This window comes from Kryptolebias marmoratus, linkage group LG16 (genome assembly GCF_001649575.2).
Source record: "Kryptolebias marmoratus isolate JLee-2015 linkage group LG16, ASM164957v2, whole genome shotgun sequence".
Lineage (NCBI taxonomy): Eukaryota > Metazoa > Chordata > Actinopteri > Cyprinodontiformes > Rivulidae > Kryptolebias > Kryptolebias marmoratus.
This window is the reverse complement of record NC_051445.1, coordinates 24,162,023-24,181,845: the sequence shown is the minus strand read 5'-3', so window position 1 is coordinate 24,181,845 and position 19,823 is coordinate 24,162,023. Positions and strand designations below refer to the sequence as shown.

At 41.6% G+C, this 19,823-nt stretch overlaps 1 protein-coding gene across 41 annotated transcripts in view; it reads right to left on the bottom strand.

Moving 5' to 3' along the window:
• rims2a (regulating synaptic membrane exocytosis 2a) overlaps positions 1–17,667 on the bottom strand; it is a 159,977-nt gene extending 142,310 nt beyond the window's left edge. For 9 of the 41 annotated variants that reach the window (XM_037980257.1, XM_037980251.1, XM_037980254.1 and 6 more), the window contains exons 1-2: positions 17,353–17,666; positions 16,759–16,965 (exon numbers count right to left, since the gene is read on the bottom strand). In XM_037980257.1, the coding sequence (XP_037836185.1) occupies positions 16,759–16,949 (191 nt within the window). In that variant the 5' untranslated portion in view covers positions 16,950–16,965; positions 17,353–17,666. Of the gene's footprint in view, positions 1–16,758; positions 16,966–17,352 lie in introns of all 41 variants that reach the window. The other 32 variants (XM_037980253.1, XM_037980269.1, XM_017413151.3 and 29 more) reach the window with 6 other exon arrangements.
• Between the last annotated feature and the right edge of the window lie 2,156 nt (positions 17,668–19,823).

Here is a 19,823-nt window from a genome sequence, read left to right as displayed (position 1 = left end):
TGACTGAATGCAAAAAATTAACAGTCGAATAGCTGGGGCGGCCATCTTGAATGGAGTTGACTCCAAAAGTTAAGCGGTTGTCGATGTAGATGATCTAATGATTACTTTTTTAAAAGTCTGTTAAAATTTGTTCAGTGGCTCATGAGATGCTTTGTTAACAGTATAGACAAACAAACAAACATACACACACATTCGCGCATGCGTGCGCGGGTTGCTCCATCTTCACCTTTGGCAGAAACCAATAATAAAGCTTTGGCCACATGACAAGAACTCATCAGAAGGATAACACCTTTTTTTAATTATGAGATAATTATGAGACTATTTCTAACAATGTTGCTAGACAAGATAGATTTATGATCCAGGTTTGTTGCTGCCGTAGCCTGCTGGATCTTTATCTTTTCAGTCAGAAATGTCATGTTCATTGTCTTTCTTGTTTTCCAGTTAAATCACCTTCCCATTTCAAAGGCCACTAATTTGTCCAAACACCTACATGTAGTTCTGCCCTGTCCTGTCTTTCAGAAGACTGCTGCTCTGAGCTTTTTAAAATATCATCAAAACTTCAACAGGACAGTTAGTGATGATAAAGATATGATCATACGCACAAGTGGGGAAATGTGCTTGAAACAGCTTTTAAAGAAGGCTTGTTGAATTGTCATAAACACGGCTCACTGTGCACCCAGATCTGCATTCTCTTAATCTGGATCCTTTGCATTCAGAACATTTTCACAGAGTGCAGTAAGAACTACCAATGTGTCCCTGCAGACACGCTACAATTCGCTCCTATAATGACTTAAGAATAGCATATTCCCCCAGTGGTTGACAGTTTTTAGACAACATGAGATGCAGTCTCATCTTGGCATCAACACTGGGGCAGAAAATCAGCGATGAGGCCAAGCAGTGACCCTGCAGGCCCTGGGAGTCCACATCAGACCAAGGGATAATTGGATCATAAGGGAGTAATCTGGCTCAGTGGGTAAATACCAACTACTGTACATACATCATTAACACCATCCCAGACAGTCAGTGGTGAGCCTGTCTGAAATCACTACGAGGCAGAGAAAACTTTGTACTTGAACCAGTGGTGTTGCTGCTTTCTGCACCAGTCTTAAACCTGTAAACCCTGATTGTAAGTATGAAAAACTTAATGAAATATTAAATACACTTGCTGTATTGTGACCATTGAGCATAAATTTTCTCTGTAATGTTTTAGTCATCTGTATCTAATCCACTGGGGGGTTAACTAATGTTTATTTGGTTATATCAGTTATCTGTTGGATCATTTTCATTTGTTTGCATTTTTGTTTTTTTTTCCAATTTCAGCAGGTTATTTGGAAACAACTGTCCTTTTGACGGCGAACCAAGCAAATTAATATGTTTGTGGTGTAAATATGTCCAAACAGTGGCACTTTGACCTAATACACCACATCATGAGCAGAAGCAGAAATATCACTACTGTTGAGTCTAACAGAAACTCTAAACTACGGGCTCAATATATAACCCTATTTGTAAAAGTTAGGCCATTGTGTAAATTGTACATTAAACTAAAGTTCAATGGTTTGCACATTTAATGAACCCATATTTTATTCACAATGGAACATAGTAAACTGTGTGAAATTGTAACATTTTTAGAAAATAAGGTACCTTTATGTCAGCAACGTTTCTCGAAGAAGTGGAAACAGAGCCATGTTTCCCACTGTGAAACATCCCCTTTTGTTTTAACAATAAGTTTGTAAATGTAAGACATTTTTGGATGGTGTTCACATAAGGCTTCTTCTTTGCATGACAGAGCAAAGACGATTGTCCCATCCACAAATGAAAGTTATAGATGGAACAGTGAACTGTGTTTACAGACAATGACCTGTGGAAGTGTTCCTGTCCAGAACAGAATCAGATCTGTTTTTAATTCAGGGGCCCTTGAGGGCCTAAAAATCACAGGCATCAGCCTCTCTGAAATGCTCTTTTCATCCCCAGTCCTTACTGACATGTTGCCAATTAACCTAATTAGTTGTAAAATGCTGCTCCAGCTGTTTCTTATTCATACCACTTACTTTTACAGCCGTTTGTTGCCCCGTCCCCATTTTTTTGAGATGTCTTGCTGCCATCAAATTCAAAATTACCTTACTTTTTCCCAAAAAAAATGGTACAATTTTTTTTGTTTTGACGTTTGATATGTTTACTTTGTTCCATTGTGAATAAAATATGGCCTTATGAGATTTCCAAAATATTGGATTCTAATTAAATTTACTGTGATGGACCTGTCCAGGGTGTACCCTACCTCTCATACAGTGAACTCTGGTAAAGAAAACTGATGGATGTTTTAATTTACATTTTACATATTGTCCCAAATTCTTTGGAATTGGGGTTGTAGTACCACAGGACCTCTCCGTAGTGTGTTACTACCTTAGCCAGTTCCATAAGGAATCTCACACACTAATCATGACAATGTCTATCACCCTCGCAGGTGAAATAAGAGAGAAACCCTTCTATTGTACAACACCTACTGCACATTACTTCCCTGAAAATCTCTAAGAAAAGTAGAGATGTGCCAAAAATAACATCTCAATTTATGATAGATGATTAGTTCTCAAGACACCTGTTCATTCAGTCTCTTCAATAAATGTCAGGAGAAGTGCTACTTAACATTTTCTCTGCACGTCAGAGGGGATAAGGAGCACAGAATAACTTGCTCGGGCAATGGGCGCTGGCATGTTGCGATAGGCAGGGCAGCAGGGGCAACAAGAAGCCACGAGTCGCTGTGTTGAGGGCTTGGCTTGCAACTGCAGCTGGGCCTTAGAAAGCAGAGATAGGATTGAATTTATAGGACACACTCATCAGATTAGGCAATCTAACCGCACACAAACCAGACCTCCCGACTAAGAACTAATATTCAGATCGTCACACAGGAGCTAGCAACAACAGGTTCTTCTGAGCGACAGGAAGTAGCTAATCTGCTGCCAAATATAACTAAAATCCATCTGTTTCCTTAGATTACCTGCCGGGATTCAATTAAGATGTCCTATATCTCCCCTCCATGAGAGATTTCCAAATGGCAAAGAGTCAGTTAATCGCCCAGCAGCCTACACGTTCACACGTGTAATTTTATGCAAGCGCCCTACAAGAAGCATATGTAAAATATTCATTTTGCAGCCAGTTCATCCCACAGTAGAAACTGTATCAACACTATGAGGCACGTTTAGTCAGAAGCAGTGACACACCATGTTTGTGTTCTTGCACATATGTACATGTTTGCACTAGTAATTGTGTGTGTGCCACTGTGTCTTTCTTCGTAGGCGAACGACCGTTTGCTTCCCCTGTCAGCCCACTTTATTCGACCTGACTCGGACACATTTTATTATGTCTGCAATCAGCGCTTTCTTGGCAGCTGACACTGTCCCACACAAATGTCACAGCTCCTCCCCTGCACGGCTCATTGGGCCCTCTGGGAAAACTGTCGAAACTCAAGACCCAGCACAGCTTTTAACCTCCACGTAGGACCAATCTACAACTGAACGGAGCTTTTCAGTGTAGCTCTATAGCCTTACGTAGTACTGTGAGTGTTTTCAGTGATTCTCAGCTACTACCACATCAAACTTTAGCTCAATATCTGTCAAATTAACTGAGTTACTGACATTTTTGTTGGCTGATGCTGATTAGCAGTGGAAGCCATAATAGATTCATCCAAGTTTTGGATGGTTTCAACAAAATATGACCAGTGGTTTATGAGATATTTTGCTAACAAACAGATGCAAAACGCATGTCTTCCTTTAATAACTACAGAAACAAGACTTGGAAAAAGTGACGTGCTTCAGAATAACATTTAAAACCTTGTGATATTAGAAAAAAATATCATAATCCCACTGTTTAAACAATAAATTTCAAAAAATATTTGACGTGTTTAAACAGATACACATCATGATGTTGTTTTTTTGGCTTGGAGCAGCAGGTCTTCTGTATTAAAACTGCAGCCAAGTGTCTCACAATGAGGGCCATAATAATAGCACAGCCATAGCTAACAATAGCGAGGTAACTGATACGCCGCCTATTGTTGGCCCCGCTCGCTCGAGTCCTCTCTGTCCCATTTCATCATACAGGACGTTAGCATGAGCTCACATGACTTAACTACACATACTGTAGCACAGAGCCGGGTAATCAGATAAAGCCAACAACTTGGGTAAATTAAAGGCCTGGCATTGCTTGAAGGAATTCATTTCACCACACCAAGGTTTAGCTCAATATTTTTAAAATTCACTGAGTTATGAATATTTTTGTGGAGACTAAGGTCAGTTAGCTGTGGCGACCATCTTGATTTGGGTTGACTCCAAAGATTGTAGATGTACATCCAATAATTCTTTTCTGAGAGTTTTATTAAAATCCATCTGGCGGTTCATGAGATATGCTGCTAACAGACAAGATGGTTGACTCCCATCAGTTAATGTCAAGGTTTTAGGCAACGATGTCATGCAATGTGTTGCACTCAAAGTATATGTTGAGGAGGACGCCCAGCAACTGCCACACCAAATTATAGCTCAATATATGTAAAATCGGCTAAGTTATAGCCACATTTGTGTTTTCCAGGGACAGTTCATTGTGGCGGCCATCTTGAATTGGGTTGAGTCCAAAAGTTAATCAGTTGTAGATGTCAATCAAATGATTAGTTTTCTAAAGTTTCATTAAAATCCTTTCAGGGGTTCATGAGATATTTTGCTAACAGAAAGTTAGTGTTGATTCCAGCAGCTAACGGTAATGTTTAAAAAGCAAATCTTGTCTGACCAGTTAGCTCCCAGAGTATAAGCTGCATATCAGTCTCAGCTGCTAACCTACCTACCTAGTGTCTGCAAAACTGATGGAGTTATACCTATTTTTGTGTTTGCTTAGGTCAATTTGCCACAGCAGCCACCTTAAACTGAGTTGACTCTAAAAAATAATATAGATGTCAACCCATTGATAACTTTTTGAAATGTTCACAAACATTCAGTGATTCATGAGATTATTTTGCTAAAGTTACAGACAATCAGACATTATCGCTCAGCCTTCACCTTCGGCGGCGGGTGATAGCTATTTCTCTTGAAGCCATATGATGTTAGATGCCCAAAGTATAGGTGATCTCATGTCGTTTTTCCTCACTGGCTGGGCCACGTTCAGTTTAAAGATCAGCCCGTTTGTCACAAGAACAGATGTGCGACTACAATACAGTATGACTTCAATTAACTTGAACTCGATGGCTCTCAGCATCTGTCAGATGGTGGAAAAATGTGTTTGACTCTGGCTTCTGTTCCGTAAAATCCCAAATGAAAGGATTCCCGTGCATTAGTCTCCTCTCTGCACAGATTTATAGCCAACCAGTCATCCAGCCGCCCCCTCGGGGATAAGGCAAACAGCCTCTGCTCGCTGACAGCAGCTAAAACCCCGCCCCTCCGGTTCTCATCAGCTGATGCCCGACTCTGAAAATGACCGTTTTATAAAAGGAACAGTTCTTTGTGTCCATTTCCGCTGTTTTTCCATGTGCTCCGACCACACATCCAGGCCATCTCACCATCGTTGTCGTCATCATCATCTTCATCATTGTCATGGTGGTGCTAGCAGTCTCTCAGTGGGATGAGTGATTTTAAGGGATTAGCGGGACATCCTCCATCAGACTTCTGCTGAAAAAAACCCAATCCCAGGATCAAAATATCAGCTCTCTGTGTGCTTCCCGTCTGATCAGTGTCACTTAACAGGAATGGAAAAAGCATGCCTCTTTGTTTTCACGCTCAGTGTTGATATTATAATACACAAACTGAGCCTGGCGCTGAAAGGCAGAGGCAGACTAATGTTTTTTTGCTCGTGTCTGTATGTGTTTGTGTGTCTGTTAGCAAAATACCCCACAAACCACTGGATGTATTTGAATGAAGTTTTGCAGAAAGTGATCATTGGATGCACATCTCCAACTGATTAACAATTGGAGTCAACCTAATTCAAGATGGCTGGCACAGCCAACTGACATGAAAAATCACAAAAATGTTTATAACTCAGTCATTTTTACAGATACTGACCTAAGATTTAGTGTGGTAGTCGCTGAGACTGATCCCTAACACATATTTTGACTGTTAACAGATTGCATAGGATTATTGTTTAACACTCTGCCATAAATATTACAAGTCAACTCGTGAACCACCAGATGGATTTTAATGAAATGTTTAGGCAATTATCAATGACTATACAGGTGCTGGTACCAGGAGTGTGGTACCAGGTGCCATCAATTTTGAACCTTTTCACAAGATTCTAATTTTCTGATATGATGAATTTGAGATTTTCATTTGTTGTCATTTGTAATCATCAAAATTAAACGAAATAAACATTTGAAATATATGAGTTTGTATGTAATGTATGAATATAATATACAAGTTTCACTTTTTAAATGGAATTACTGAAATCAATCTACTTTTTCATGATATTCTAATTTTATGACCAGCACCTGTACCTCCACACCTGATTAACGGTTTGGAGCCAATCCAATTCATGATGGCTGCCACAGCCAACTGACCTTAGAAAACACAAAACTGGCTATAATTCAGACAGTTTTACAGATATTGAGCTAAAACCCGATGTGGTTATAGTTGAGAGTCATTCACAACATACACTCCAAGTGCTAATCGTTGCACAAAATTTTGTTTTAAAACACTGAATGGATTTTAATTAACTTCTCAGAAAACAACGTACATACATCTACAACTGATTATCTTTTGGAATTGATTCCGTTTAAGATGGCCACCGCAGGTAACTGAAACCACCCAACACAAAGGTAGCTATAACTCAGTCGATTTTAAAGGTACAGAGCTCAGACCTGACGCGGTAGTAGCTGAGAGTCATTTACAACACATACTCTGAGCGCGGCATCTGGCGATACCGCCTGAGACTGTGCATAAGACTAACATCAAGGTTTGACTAAAGCGGCTACAGCTCTGTCGTTTCTCAGCATAAATAATCATAGTTTAAAACCGGCATGAAAAGCAGAGGGCGAGATGCTTTGCTTCAAGGAATGCTAAGCCTTTACTTGACTTCTGAAACTGTTAAACACTGAATGGAAGGCAGTGATAAAGACACCATCAGCCCTCAGCAGACACTGTGAGCTGCATGCTGCACAGGTTACACAGTGGTGTTCAAACACCATATTAGGTTTATAGACAAGTACGGGCCATGGTTGCATTAGTGACCAACAATAATAGCTGCTTTTTACCCTTTCCTATTTATCTCAGCTGGTTGCCTTTGTCAACTTACAGTAGAATCATTACGTGCTGTACGTACGATACAGCGAAACGCTGCTAAACATCTAACCTTCTGATCAGACCAACAAGCACAAAAGAGGAAAATCTTCTGCAAGTATGCAGTACATGTACGTGAGCAGCCCTTGCATAAGCAAATGTACAGTTCTCCAACAGAATCACTGTACCGCGTATTACATAATGAATATGAATCCCTTGTTGAGAGGCCTCTGCAGAGCAAATGTGTGTTTCTGCGATCTTACCACATCCGTGTGTGCGGTAGACAAATACAGGACGGTCACGTTTGTTTATCAAAAAAAAAAAAAAAAGCACAGCCTGGATAGAGATTTAAGCCAAACAAAGGCATATCTGAGGGGCGGCTCGGCAGCACAAACGAGGTTGAGTCACCGGCTTGCACCTGCCCGGACCAGATGAGTCTTGAATGAGGAAAACTTAGACAAACACTCACGGGGGGGGGGAGAAGGAGAGATTACAGCGCCCTGTGTAAACTACCGCTAGTAAATATATCAGCACACACACTGAAAAAAAGCATCCGGAGGGAGGACAATTAGCAAGCCATTTAGTTTCTCTTATTTTCCTTCAGTTTTACTCTTTTTCTGTTAGTATTCATTTGGATTACAGGTGTGAAGGCTGAGGGTTTCCTGTTTTTTATTATTTTGTACCTTTTTTACAGTCTAACTACTTCTGCACACTTTATACTATTTTAGTCAATTATATATCAAAATGTTCAGCTCATTCAAGAAATAGGTTCTATAACTTTTGGTTTTTGTAACTTCCAAAGTTTACAAAATATTTAACTGTATTTACTTTTTTTTTTTTACACTAATAGAATTACATTAGGATCTTTTCAATTCCTTTGAAACGACTATTCTCTCTGACATCCGCTTCAGCATTCTCCGTTTTTGTCCTCTTATGCTACTTTAAGCTTTTAGCTAGCATTTTGCTACTTTTAGCTTTCAGTTACACTTTTCTTATGGTTAGCTTTTAGCCAGCCCTTTGCTACTTGTAGCTTTTAGCTAACCCTTTTTTTTTCCTTTAGCTTTTGGTAAGTCTTTTTCTTTTTTTAGCTAGTGTTTTGCTACATGTAGCTAGAATTTTGCTCCTTTTACCTAGTGTTTCGCTAATTTTACCTTTTGGCTAACATTCAGCTACTTTTGGCTGTTCTGCTTCTTTTAGCTTTAACATCTCAGTTTCAGATTATTGAACAAATTTTAGCTACATTTAGCTTTAGCTAGCATTTTGTTACTTTTAGCATTAGCTAGCAGTTTGGACCTTCTACTTTTAGCTAGTGTTCTGCTTAGCTTTAGTTTGTGTTCGGCTTCATTTACCTTTAACACCTCAGTTTAGGGTTATTCAACAAATTTTAGCAAAGTCATTCAACACTCAGCATTCACACTGCATTTTTTGAAGGAATTACAATTTCTGTAGTTGTAGTTTATGCACAACTGTAGTTGTAAATATATAGGTTTGCTCTCACCAGAGGCAAACTAATAACTGGTTATTAAGAGTTATTAAGCAATAAATGTATAAATATATGAAGTTGTATCCTGGGATAACTTTCCACAAAGTGCCATTAAAAAACTCAATAATTTCTTGTTATCTTGGAGACAAATTTATTTAAGATGCCATAAAACGGCTGCTAGCTGAACCATGTTTGAGTTAGCTGCCAGGTACAGTTTTTTTTGTTTTTTTTTGTTTTTGTTTTGTTTTGATTTTCCTTCTTGTGGACTTTAGCCTTTAACAGCAGATGAAATGAGAGTGAATAGGAGCAAGGATCGCCATCTGTAGTTCCTGTTTTGATACCAGTCTTGTTAATTGAAAAAAACATTTCTCAAATGATAAAAAATGTTTTGCACCGGCTGTTCGAAATGACCTTTAAGAGACTTTCATTGGTCAAAAACTCAGACTCAGTGTTTAGCCTAATTTGTGAAACCATGCTGTCAGGAGCAATGATAATACATTCTGTCTTTTCAGAGTTTATTTAAAAGTAGTTTTATCCATCAACCTGTAATGTCTGATGGCCATCGTGGCTAATCAACCTTAGCAAACACAACAATGGCTATAACTGTCAGTTTTGCAGCTATTGAACTAAAATGTGGTGTGAAGGTAGCTGAGAGTCGCCCACAACTATAATAATCTGAGCTGTAGCTGATTGCGCAGTATCTCTGATTAAAAATTAGGCATGCAAGGTGCCAGGCGAACGCTACTTTCATTTCTGTCTGTTTTGCTTCCTGAAACACCCTTTGGGAGCCCATTAGTCTGTTATTAATGTAAAGAAGGACTCCTATGTAACAGTGCACCCTAATATACATTACTGGGAAGAAAAACATGCAGTATTTCTCATATTTCCTTACGGTGATGTTTTACCAAGGGCATTTCAAACACATCCAGAGGCAGGAAAACACCTTCAGACTTTGCTTTAGGGATAAGATCCATGAAGACAATGAAAGCAATGCTGACAAATGCAGATGGTGTTTAAAATAAAATCCCGGGAGACAATAGAACCTGGTGCTGCTCGAGCTGAGGCTGTCATATCGGCTGCGAGGCCCGATAGGATCGCAGACGTCAGTGTCTCTCCTCGCATGTTCTCTTCTCCTTTCCTGTCCTCTCTGCTCCTCTCACCTCCTCATCCCTTCTCCTTTCCTCTCCTTTCTCCTAACCTCCACCCAGCTGAAACGTTCATTCATTTTTCTTAACTTCCAGTGGCCTTTTTTTGCGCCCGGGTCATTATTGAAAGTTGCTGAGTTAAACGTTGTTTTGTTCAGTCATTTGGAAGGAGCTGGCTTGTGGCAGCGCATACCCTGAAAATGGCCACTTGTCAAGACTGATATTTTATACCACCATTATTTAAATGTAACACAGCTGCATCATCTAACTATTATTTTGTTGTAACTTTTGGCTTTGTTTATTCGTTGGCGTATACATTGTCAATGACTCTCAACTACAACCAGATTTTAGCACAATATCTGTGACATGAACTGAATTATAACCAATTTTATGTTTTCTAATGTCAGCTAGCTGTGGTAGCCATCTTGAATTGAACTGGCTCAAAAATGTAATTAGTTGTAGAGGTACAGCCAGTGATTATTTTCTAAAGGTTTCAATACAATTTGTTAAGTGGTCCATGAGATATTTTGCTAACAGACAGAGTTGAGTCCAAATAGCTAATGGCAAAATGAAAACATGATTTTTTTTGTGCAATCTGTTAGTGTGCAGAATATGTATTGGTGATGAATCTCAGCTACTACCACACCAAATTTCAAATCAGTATCTGTAAAATTGACTGAGGTACAGGCATTAATAATTTTTTTTTTAATTGTGGTAGCTATTTTGAATTGGATTGACTCCAAAGGTTAATCAGTTGTAGATGTACATTTATTGGTTACTTTCTGGAAGTTTCATTAAAATTCCCCCGATGAACACATGCAAACACAGACATTTTGGGCCTTTCGGTTGCAGGTGATAAATATTTTGTTGATATCCACTATGAAGGACTGAAGAGCAACAGTCACAGAAATTTCCTTAACTTTGTCTTCTCAAATGGGTCAATTTTTCATATTTTAAAATAGCCCCTTTTGCAACAGGATTTAAAACGTTACAGTGGGAAGGGAATTTAAAATATAGTAAGGCCTGGAGCGACAGAAAGGACAGGGCTGCTTTGAGCGGCACATGAGTGCAGTAGCTTCTCTACCCAAAGGACATGCACAGTTTCGTTGGCTTTGCAGTTCTATCTTTTAGATGCAATGTCCAGATTTGGACTTTTGGATCAGTGCATCGTAGAGGGTGTGGAAGTCAGACAGTAATGGGAAACAGGATAAAACATGTATGATTATTATGTTTCTTTTTGGTAACAGCGAGAAAATAAACTGAGAAATCACAGTCAGTGAAGACACTTTCAGCGAGCTGAGGGATTTATGGTTTGATCCTGTGCAGGGTCACAGGAAGCTGGTGGGGTCGTTGGGGAAAAAAGGAGGGGACACCCTGGACAGGTCACCAGTCCATCACAGGACTATGCAACCATTCATGCTCGCACTCACACCTAGGGCCAATTTAGAGTCTGCAGTTAATCTAACATGATTTTTTTATTTATTTGAGAGTGGAAACCAGAGTGCACAGAGAAAAGCCATGCATGCACAGGGAGAACATGTGAACTACAAACAGAAAGGCCCCAGACAGGAATCAAACCCAAAACCTTCTCCCTTAAGGTAACATTATTGACTAACGGTGCCACCATGCAGCCGGTAGCTACAAAGAAATCAGTCAGAGGCAACCTGATAACTGGAACCAGTAAGTGGTTCATCCATCCATCCATCTATTTTCTGCTGCTTATCCTATGCTGGGAAATACAGAGAAAGCAACTGAACTTCTTTTCTTATTTCTTCTCCTGGTTCTTGAAAACAAGAGAGGTCCACCTGCCTTCTACCTACTGTATTTAACCATTTAGGATTGTCATGTCCTGGATAAATGAGAATCTACACCACTGTTTTCTGCTAAGCAGTGGTCGGGTCATGGAAGCGACAAGTTCAGGAGGGAAATCCCGACATTCCTCTCCTCAGTAACACTTGAGCCGCTTGTATCCAGAATCTTGTTCATTCCACCTTTCACCATCTGAGAACCATGGCCTCAGACTTAGAGGAAATGACTTTCATCCTACGCACTTCACACTCAGCTGCGAATTCCCCCCCCACCCCACCCCACCCCCAGCCTGGATCTGGTGGTCCGGGTGCCACAGCTGGCTCGACGGCAGCGAACCCGGGCGCGCCCTGGGCTTCCCTCNCAAGGGTGCCAAGAATGCGGGCACAGTTCTTAATTCGGTTTCACAGGGACCGGACAGGCCTTAAAAGTAGCCCCAGCACCCAGTACTCCTACAGCACCCTTTACAGAATGCCTCAGGATGCACAGTCACAAGCCTTTTCCAAATCCACAAAACAGAAATAGGCTGAACAGCTGAACTCCATGACCCCCTCAGCAACTGCACAAAGATAAAGAGCTGGACCACTGCTCCACAGCCAGGATGAAAGCCACATTGCTCCTCCTGAATCTGAGGTTTGACAATCCAGCGGAAGTACATGGCAACATGTCAGCCATCCTTCACTAAACCGTGCGGTTACTTTAATGAACTTGATTAATTTGCCATGCGTTCTGCTTTACTTTCTGTTTCTCTCTCTGTCTCCCTTGGGGAAAGTGATGGGGGATGGGGGGCACTCATGACAGAATCTGCTCATTGCTTAGGATGGCATGGGTGAGTGAGTTAAAGGAGCAAGAGGAAGGCACAGAGTGTGAGTGTATACAGTATGTTGTCCAGTGGAAAGCTTTGGAACGTTGCCTCGGCTCATTACATCACTTTAAGGTCTCTCCTTCTACAAAGGTGTCTCCTGAGCTGGTTACGTAAGGTTCACTATAATCACTCTGCTGGACAAACAATTTGCAGACATGGTACTATTTGTATAAACTACATTACACAGATACAAGTAGTCAAAATTTGACAGCAGTTAGTTTTTTATGTTGTTTCAATGAATTACTCACACACAGGCTGGCTGTTTTTGTTATTTCTGCTTGTTATTTGGCCTCAAAGTGTATCACATTCTTGACTTTTGAGTTTTATTTTGGCAAGGAAATGAATTAGTACGTTTTTATTCAGCACAGTGAAACACCAGCTGCTGCCAAGCTGCAGTAACTCATTCTGAAGTCACTTCCAGAGCCCAGATTTTCAACCACATGGCGTTGTTTGTTCAGTGCAAAAAGAAAAGTATTAATGTGTACAGTAGGACAAGAATATCTGCTGTAATGTGTGTGCACAGCACTCCACCGGGGCTCCTCTCTCACAGGGGTAAAGATCCCATAGCCTCCAGGGCCCTGTCCAGAGCACCGACCCCAGCTGGTACACGAGGCTCTGGAGCACAATCAGATAAATGACCAGGACAGGAGGAGTGAGGTGGGAGAGAGCGCCTGTAGGCTGTAGGCTGAGAGATGAGGAGGCTGAACGGGATGTGGTCAATTACAGCTGATTCTAGGTCAGTACATTTCACACAGAGCACCATCTACTAATGCTGCAAACATGTAGGCTAACATGAGCTGCAGTTCTCTACCAACTCACTAAGATGAAGAATAGCTGATTGATCAAAGTCTACACCTTAGACGATCGGATAACTTATCAAACTCCAGGATATTTTTGCCAGTTTAACTTTAAATGCACTTTTTGATCATCATAAGTAAAACTGCCATTCTGCAAGGACCCTTATAGCTAATATAAACTGAACAAATATTGCACATAGCCAGAAGGCAAAAGGCAGTTGATAATGTTTTTTGCCCCGGTTTGTCCATTAACTGTTCATTTGACTGTCTGTTAGCAAAATAGCTCATGAACCACTGGGTAGATTTTAAACAAAACTCACAGAAAGTAGTCATTGGATGTACCTCTGCAACTGATTAACTTTAGGAGTCAACCCAATTCAAGATGGCTGTCACAGCTGAGGAACATTAGCAACTACAAAAATGGCTAAAACTCAGTCAATTTTTCAAATAGTGAGCTAAAATTTGTTGTAGTAGTAGCTGAGAGTCATTCACAACACATACTTTGATTTCTAACAGATTTCATGAGATCAGACTCCTCACACCACTGGAACACCTGCATCTTTCTGGAAATCCTTTTTTGCAAGACTCACTGTAAAATTAGCTCTGTCACAGGAGGTTCCTCAGCAGGACTCGGACCCCTGGATTTATGAGATCAAAACTGTCCTAAAAAGGAAAAAGAACTGGGATATTTATTAAAAAGTTATGTGGTCTTCTATTTGGAGAAGCCATTCAATCTTTCTGCTTTTGTAAATGTCAGATTCAAATCTAAGTCGCTAATGTCCTTTGCATGGTGCGACACTATGGGAATGTGTGCTCGCATCATATCCTGATGACACGGGTAACAGTAAAGCAGGAAAACAGAATGCACCGCCAAAGTGACACAAGATGAAGGTGTGAAATGAGACGATACATAAGATTGGAAATATTGATAAGGACTACTGCAGCCCTGGAGAAGAGGAGACTGATGAAGGAAGGAGAAGTGGAGCTCCAGGCGTTCAGTGGGTCACAGACAGCTGCTGCCAGTCTGAAGGATCCACAGAGTGTGGGTGGGCACATTCGGGGTTTCATGACTATTATTGACAAGGACTGAAAAGAGACAAAGCCAAGAACAGATTCTTGTTTTAGAGCAAATGCACCTGGAGCCGTGCTTAATTGTGGACAGGATGTTTTTGTTGCTAGAAATGTCACACATAATGAACTAAATTTAAAACAACACCTGCTGGTTTATGGTTTCATGGGCATTACTTTACAGGTAGATATGTAGAGAGGACGGTCTGATGGGTTTGAGGAAACTGGCTTTTTAGTCGTGCCGCAAATCCTCCACATGCACACAGACACACACACACACACTGCAGCAAGAATGAGCAGACTCAGAGAGAGCATAGCTAATTACACACGAGTCAGCAGTGCTGGATTTCCATCCACGCTCTCTGTAGCACCTCCAGTGAGATGACAGCATGTTGGCAAGCCTTGCAGCTGGAGGCCCTGCTCTCCTTCTCTGCTCCATCCCTCCCAGGATTCCCTCTGTTCAGCTCCACACGTCAGTGATCGAACTGACACCGATCAGAAATGCCACAGTGGGATTGGACTGCGTGAGTTGTAATGTAAGGTTGGATGATGCGACGTACGAGTTTTGTTTCTGACACTGCTTGAAACGCTGCAACAACAAAAAACCCTCCTATGACAACCTAATCTGCTGCAGTTGTACTGATTGCAGGGCTGAGCATATTAACGCCGCTTCGGGATACGTTATGCTCGTGTGATTCATAGGTAAAGAAAGTGGGGATTTACTGTTTCGATGACTCATGATGACTCACCATTATGCAAAGACAGAGCACATTAAACTAATATGGTGATTGTGCATTAGGAAAATAATTTAAAAAAACACTTTACTTTTAAGCTAAAGATTAGTCCTGTGTTTAAATCAGAACACCTCAACAAAACAGATTCATACACAAATAAGATTCAAGTGACACACAGGGCGTTTTGATCTCTCAAACCTACCTAACTTGTTACCTAATAGTGTTAAAAAGTCATGTCTTTTGCAAAAAACAGTTTCTCCTGCCTATTGTCAGATACAGCAGGGTTTTGGACATCACTGCTGGGCAAAGAGTGACTAAAACTGACAATCCCATTTACCTCAGAAACAGAGATGGGAAGAAATTATGCTGGTATTGGGATGGAAGGAGAGATGGAGGGGGGGGGAGAAGAAGGCCTGGATGAATCACACATCATGTCTACTGCAGCGGCTGAGGTAGCTGTGTCTTAGAGTACATGAGTCATGTTTATCATGCAGCTGCACGAGGCAGGGATTGCACAACTTTCTCTCCAGTAGCGCCTAGGCTCGAAAGCATCTCTTCTAGCGATAGCGGAAGAAATACCTTATAGTTTAGTTAATGGTATATGTTCAGTGGAACAGGCCACGAAAACCATTACTAATAGGAGAAACAATTCAATTAGCTTCTCAGATATCTGAAATTAAATGAAACCAGATGCATTAGCTTCTGGGTTGTGAGCAAACTAGCACGTGCACCCTTTTATCCAAGAAGAAAAAAAAAATTACAAGAAAATCAACAGGATAGAGACATTTAAGGTCACCACCTTAAAATCTTTTCACCTCCTCATTAGCCTTGTTTTCACCGTTAGATCAAATCATATTATCCCCTGATGAACATAGCGCGTAATAGGCGTGCCTTTAAATCGTCAAACCGAGATGATTCGAGTGTAATATTTCAGATTCGTAGCCGCCAGAGTAAAGGCGAAAGCGATGGTGGCGGGAACTCTCCCGGTCCACCTTAAAAGCGAGAGCTTCCAGCGGACAGCTCCGCGGTGCTGAAACAGCTCCGAGCGACATCTGTACAGAAGAGGAGCGGGGAAGGAGGGTGGGTGTCAGGGTGAGAAAGAGAAAGAGTGTGTGTGTGTGTGTGGGGGGGGGGGGCTGCGCTGACACTTTAACGTAAATTCACACGCACACACACACGCCGCGTGCGCCACCACCACAAAGGACACCTTTAATAATCATTCCAGTGTCATATTGTGTAATCTCGGTGACGTTCGTGGGGAAAGGTTAAGCAATTTGGCGTGCCTTTTACGTGAAAATGGCGGCCGTCGCTGCTAACCCAGCCCACTGTAGTACAAGCTACAGTCACAACAAAGTGCGGGAACTGGGTGGGGAATTTTGTTAAATGTGTCGCACCTTAATATTATTAATAATGATAAATAGGGTTCAGTGTGGAGGGAAAGCTGCAAGTCAGTTTGCCGCCAACCACTCTCAAAGCTCCGGGTTCGGGAGGCAACATGACCCACCAGTTCCTCAATGAGAGTCAGGGGGAGGGAGGACAGAGAGTGTCTCTGTAGCTACCGCGACAAGACACAAAACAACACAGCCCACCCCCTGTTACTATCACCGCCTTGTCCTTACTTTAACATAGACTGCTCCTTCGCTTCCTCCTTCTTCTGTCGCTCCATGACGCCGAGGATGATTTTCCTCTCCTCCTCGGTGAGGTGGCTGAGGTCCGGCAGCTCCGGCATGGCGCCGGCCGCTGAGGGAGCTGTGGCAGCGGCGGCGGCGGCAGGGCCAGGGCCGCCCCGGGGCCCGTGTGGAGCGGACATCTTACACACACAGAGGCTACATTAAAGAAAAGACACAATAAATACATGTTGACCGAGCAGAAGCGTGGGCAACATTTTTGCTTGTTGATGGATATAAAACAAACTCAAATCCGGTTTGCAGCACCTCCATTAAATGTATCGTGCACATATTACAGTGTGCTGCAGAAATAATCGCCAAAAATATTAATCAGGGGACTCATCCTGCAGCTGTAAGAGGCTCATGCTGGGGTTACCAAGCATACAACAGTGCAGCCGACCGGGCTGCCAGAAAATTCAAAATAAAAATTTAAGATGTTGCAGGCTAAAAGAACAGAAAAAAAACTGGAATAGGTGGGCACTCCAGCCCTCTGTCCATCCTGGGTTTTCAGCATACAATTCAGTGGATTAAATGAAGAAGTCTTGCCTTTTATTTTGCAGTCATGTTAAATCCTGTCTAACCCATCGCTGCCATCCTTTAGAGAGGTTTCTCTCGCATGTTGGAGTTAGAAAAAGAAAGAAAAAAAAACAACAAATGCCCGCTCCGTCCTGGTTATAGCTTCCCTTTGGAGTCCCTTAACCCCCCTCTGTCACTCTGTTTAGCTCGCCTTCCTCCAGTTTGGTAATTCTTGGAGATTTCTTAAATGCACAAAAAATAGATGCAATGACTGAGAGAGAGAGAGGGGGGATGACAGAGGGGAAGAGAAAGAGAGAGATAGAGAGGAAAGAGGGAGCCAAAAAAAAAATCCAGTGAGGAAAGAAGAGGCGGAGCGATGGAAACACGTAGAGGGCTGCTGAGAGGACGCTGTGGATGTTCATTGACAGCATCAGGCGGACAGCAGGGGGGAAAACACGGAGTGGAGCCGCACCGAGAGCCCGGGGAGCGTCGTGCACGCTTCCATGCCCGGGCGGTGAGCTCCGGAGGAGGGACGCATGCGGAACATGAGCAGCCAGAGGAGCTGGAGCTGCAGGTGTGGCTGCGGTTCCGCTCAGCGCTTTCATAAAGCCTCCTCACAAAACACACACACACACACACACACACACACACACACACAGGCTGTGGTACCAGCTCAGGGACCAACTCTGTGACTTTAAAACAGCCGCACGACAAAAATCTGATCTGTTGAGTCCACTTAGGCAACAGAAGTTCACTTAACAGACACTTAGATTTAAAAAAAAGTCAAGTATGGCTAGCTACTACTTTTTAAAAATATATAAATATCAAGGTTTTTCTTGCGAGTTGAAGTCTGAGTCAAACTGTAAGACTGATAAATTAACTGGGAGATGACATGAAAATAAAGGGATATTTTGACCTGGTGTGACTGTTACAAGCAGGTAATATCTTACCTGTTGCAGATAACTCTTTGAGTGGTCTGCGTTTGGAGAAAAAGAAAAGGCGGGAGTGATGAGCTAATGGCTAGTCCAAACTCAGTTAGGACCAAAGCGGATCGCTGCTACCTTTAACCAACTCCCATTCTCAAAGTTTCACAGCAGTTCTTAGATGCATGGCGTCACAGATGCGGACGATTTGGAATCGATTTTCGAATGTCGAAAATTCGGTTGTGCTGGACTTTCAAGAGTCAGCATAGTTGTTCCTGTGCGATGCCTTTTGTCCCTGTAGACTTACCGTAGCTTCCTGTAGAACTGTTTCGCAGCGAAGCTGGTTTCACATCTTTATCATCTTTTCTTCACTGAACCATGGAGAATCTTTGTCTGTAAACGATAACTACCGTTATCATAACATGGCTGTCTTCAGTAATTACTTTGAAACGTTTGATTTGTCTGTAAATTTACATAATACTAATCACATTAGCTTTTCTGTGGCGCTTTTAGGTTTTAAGTTACGGAGCGTTTCGTTTGTTCTCGGAGCTCCAAGTCAACTGTAACACCGCGCAAAGTTTGAATTTTAACTTGGAAACTTTTTTTTGAAGCCATCTTTTTTGGATTTCTGATTAGCCCTGACCTCAAAATCTAATATGGCTGACTTGCACAGAAAAGGTGGTGATAGCTTCAGTAAGAAACTCTTTACTTTAACATTTGTCAGTTTGCATCTCAGTTTTCCGGTCACATAAGTACACAATACTTCCCAGCTGGTTTTAGTGGGATCGGCAGCTGCTAGTTTTATCGCACAGAAGCAGAAAATTCTGATCTCTTTCCCAGATGAGATCCAACGTCCAAGCTAAAAGTAACGCAACATCACAGTCTGTGCTAACTGTTGGTTAGCAGCTTGCAGTAGGGTTTACTGACATGTTATGCACTCTACTATTAGACATGAAAATATTTTAATCTGTGTTTATGTAAAATAAGCCAGTCACTTTAGTTTCAAGATAATCAGAATGCATCACAGCCCCTTGAATCATAATTAGAACAAATTGTGAAGTACCTAAAGATTCCCACCCTGATATATTTTTTTAAACCTTTACATCATTGTCAGTTTTGTTAGTGGGCTCTCTTGGACAGTATTGATGAGCTAATGATGGCTTTTATTAGCATTCCCACTTCCAAAGCAGTCTTTGTTTCCTAAAACAGTCCAATATTCTAAATTCCATAGTTTTTCGGCAGAAATAAAATTGTTGCTGCTTAAGCTTTTTGTGCTTAAATATAGGTCTACAAGGAAGATGCTCATTGTTTGTTACATTTACACAAACACCACTTCAAAATGGCTGAAATATCATTTTACTGTGAACTTAGCCTCCTGGGGTATATCTGCTAAAAGTCAAGCATCAAGAGGAAGGTGCTGCTGGCTTTCAATTTTGAACCACAGCTCACATTTTCTTCAAAATGTCTTCGTACAAAGTTATAGCTGAAAGGTTTTACTAAAAGTTGTCACCTGTCCGGGGTGTCCCCCCCCGCCTCTCGCAGTGACGGCTGGAGATAAAACACCAGCTCCCCGCGAGC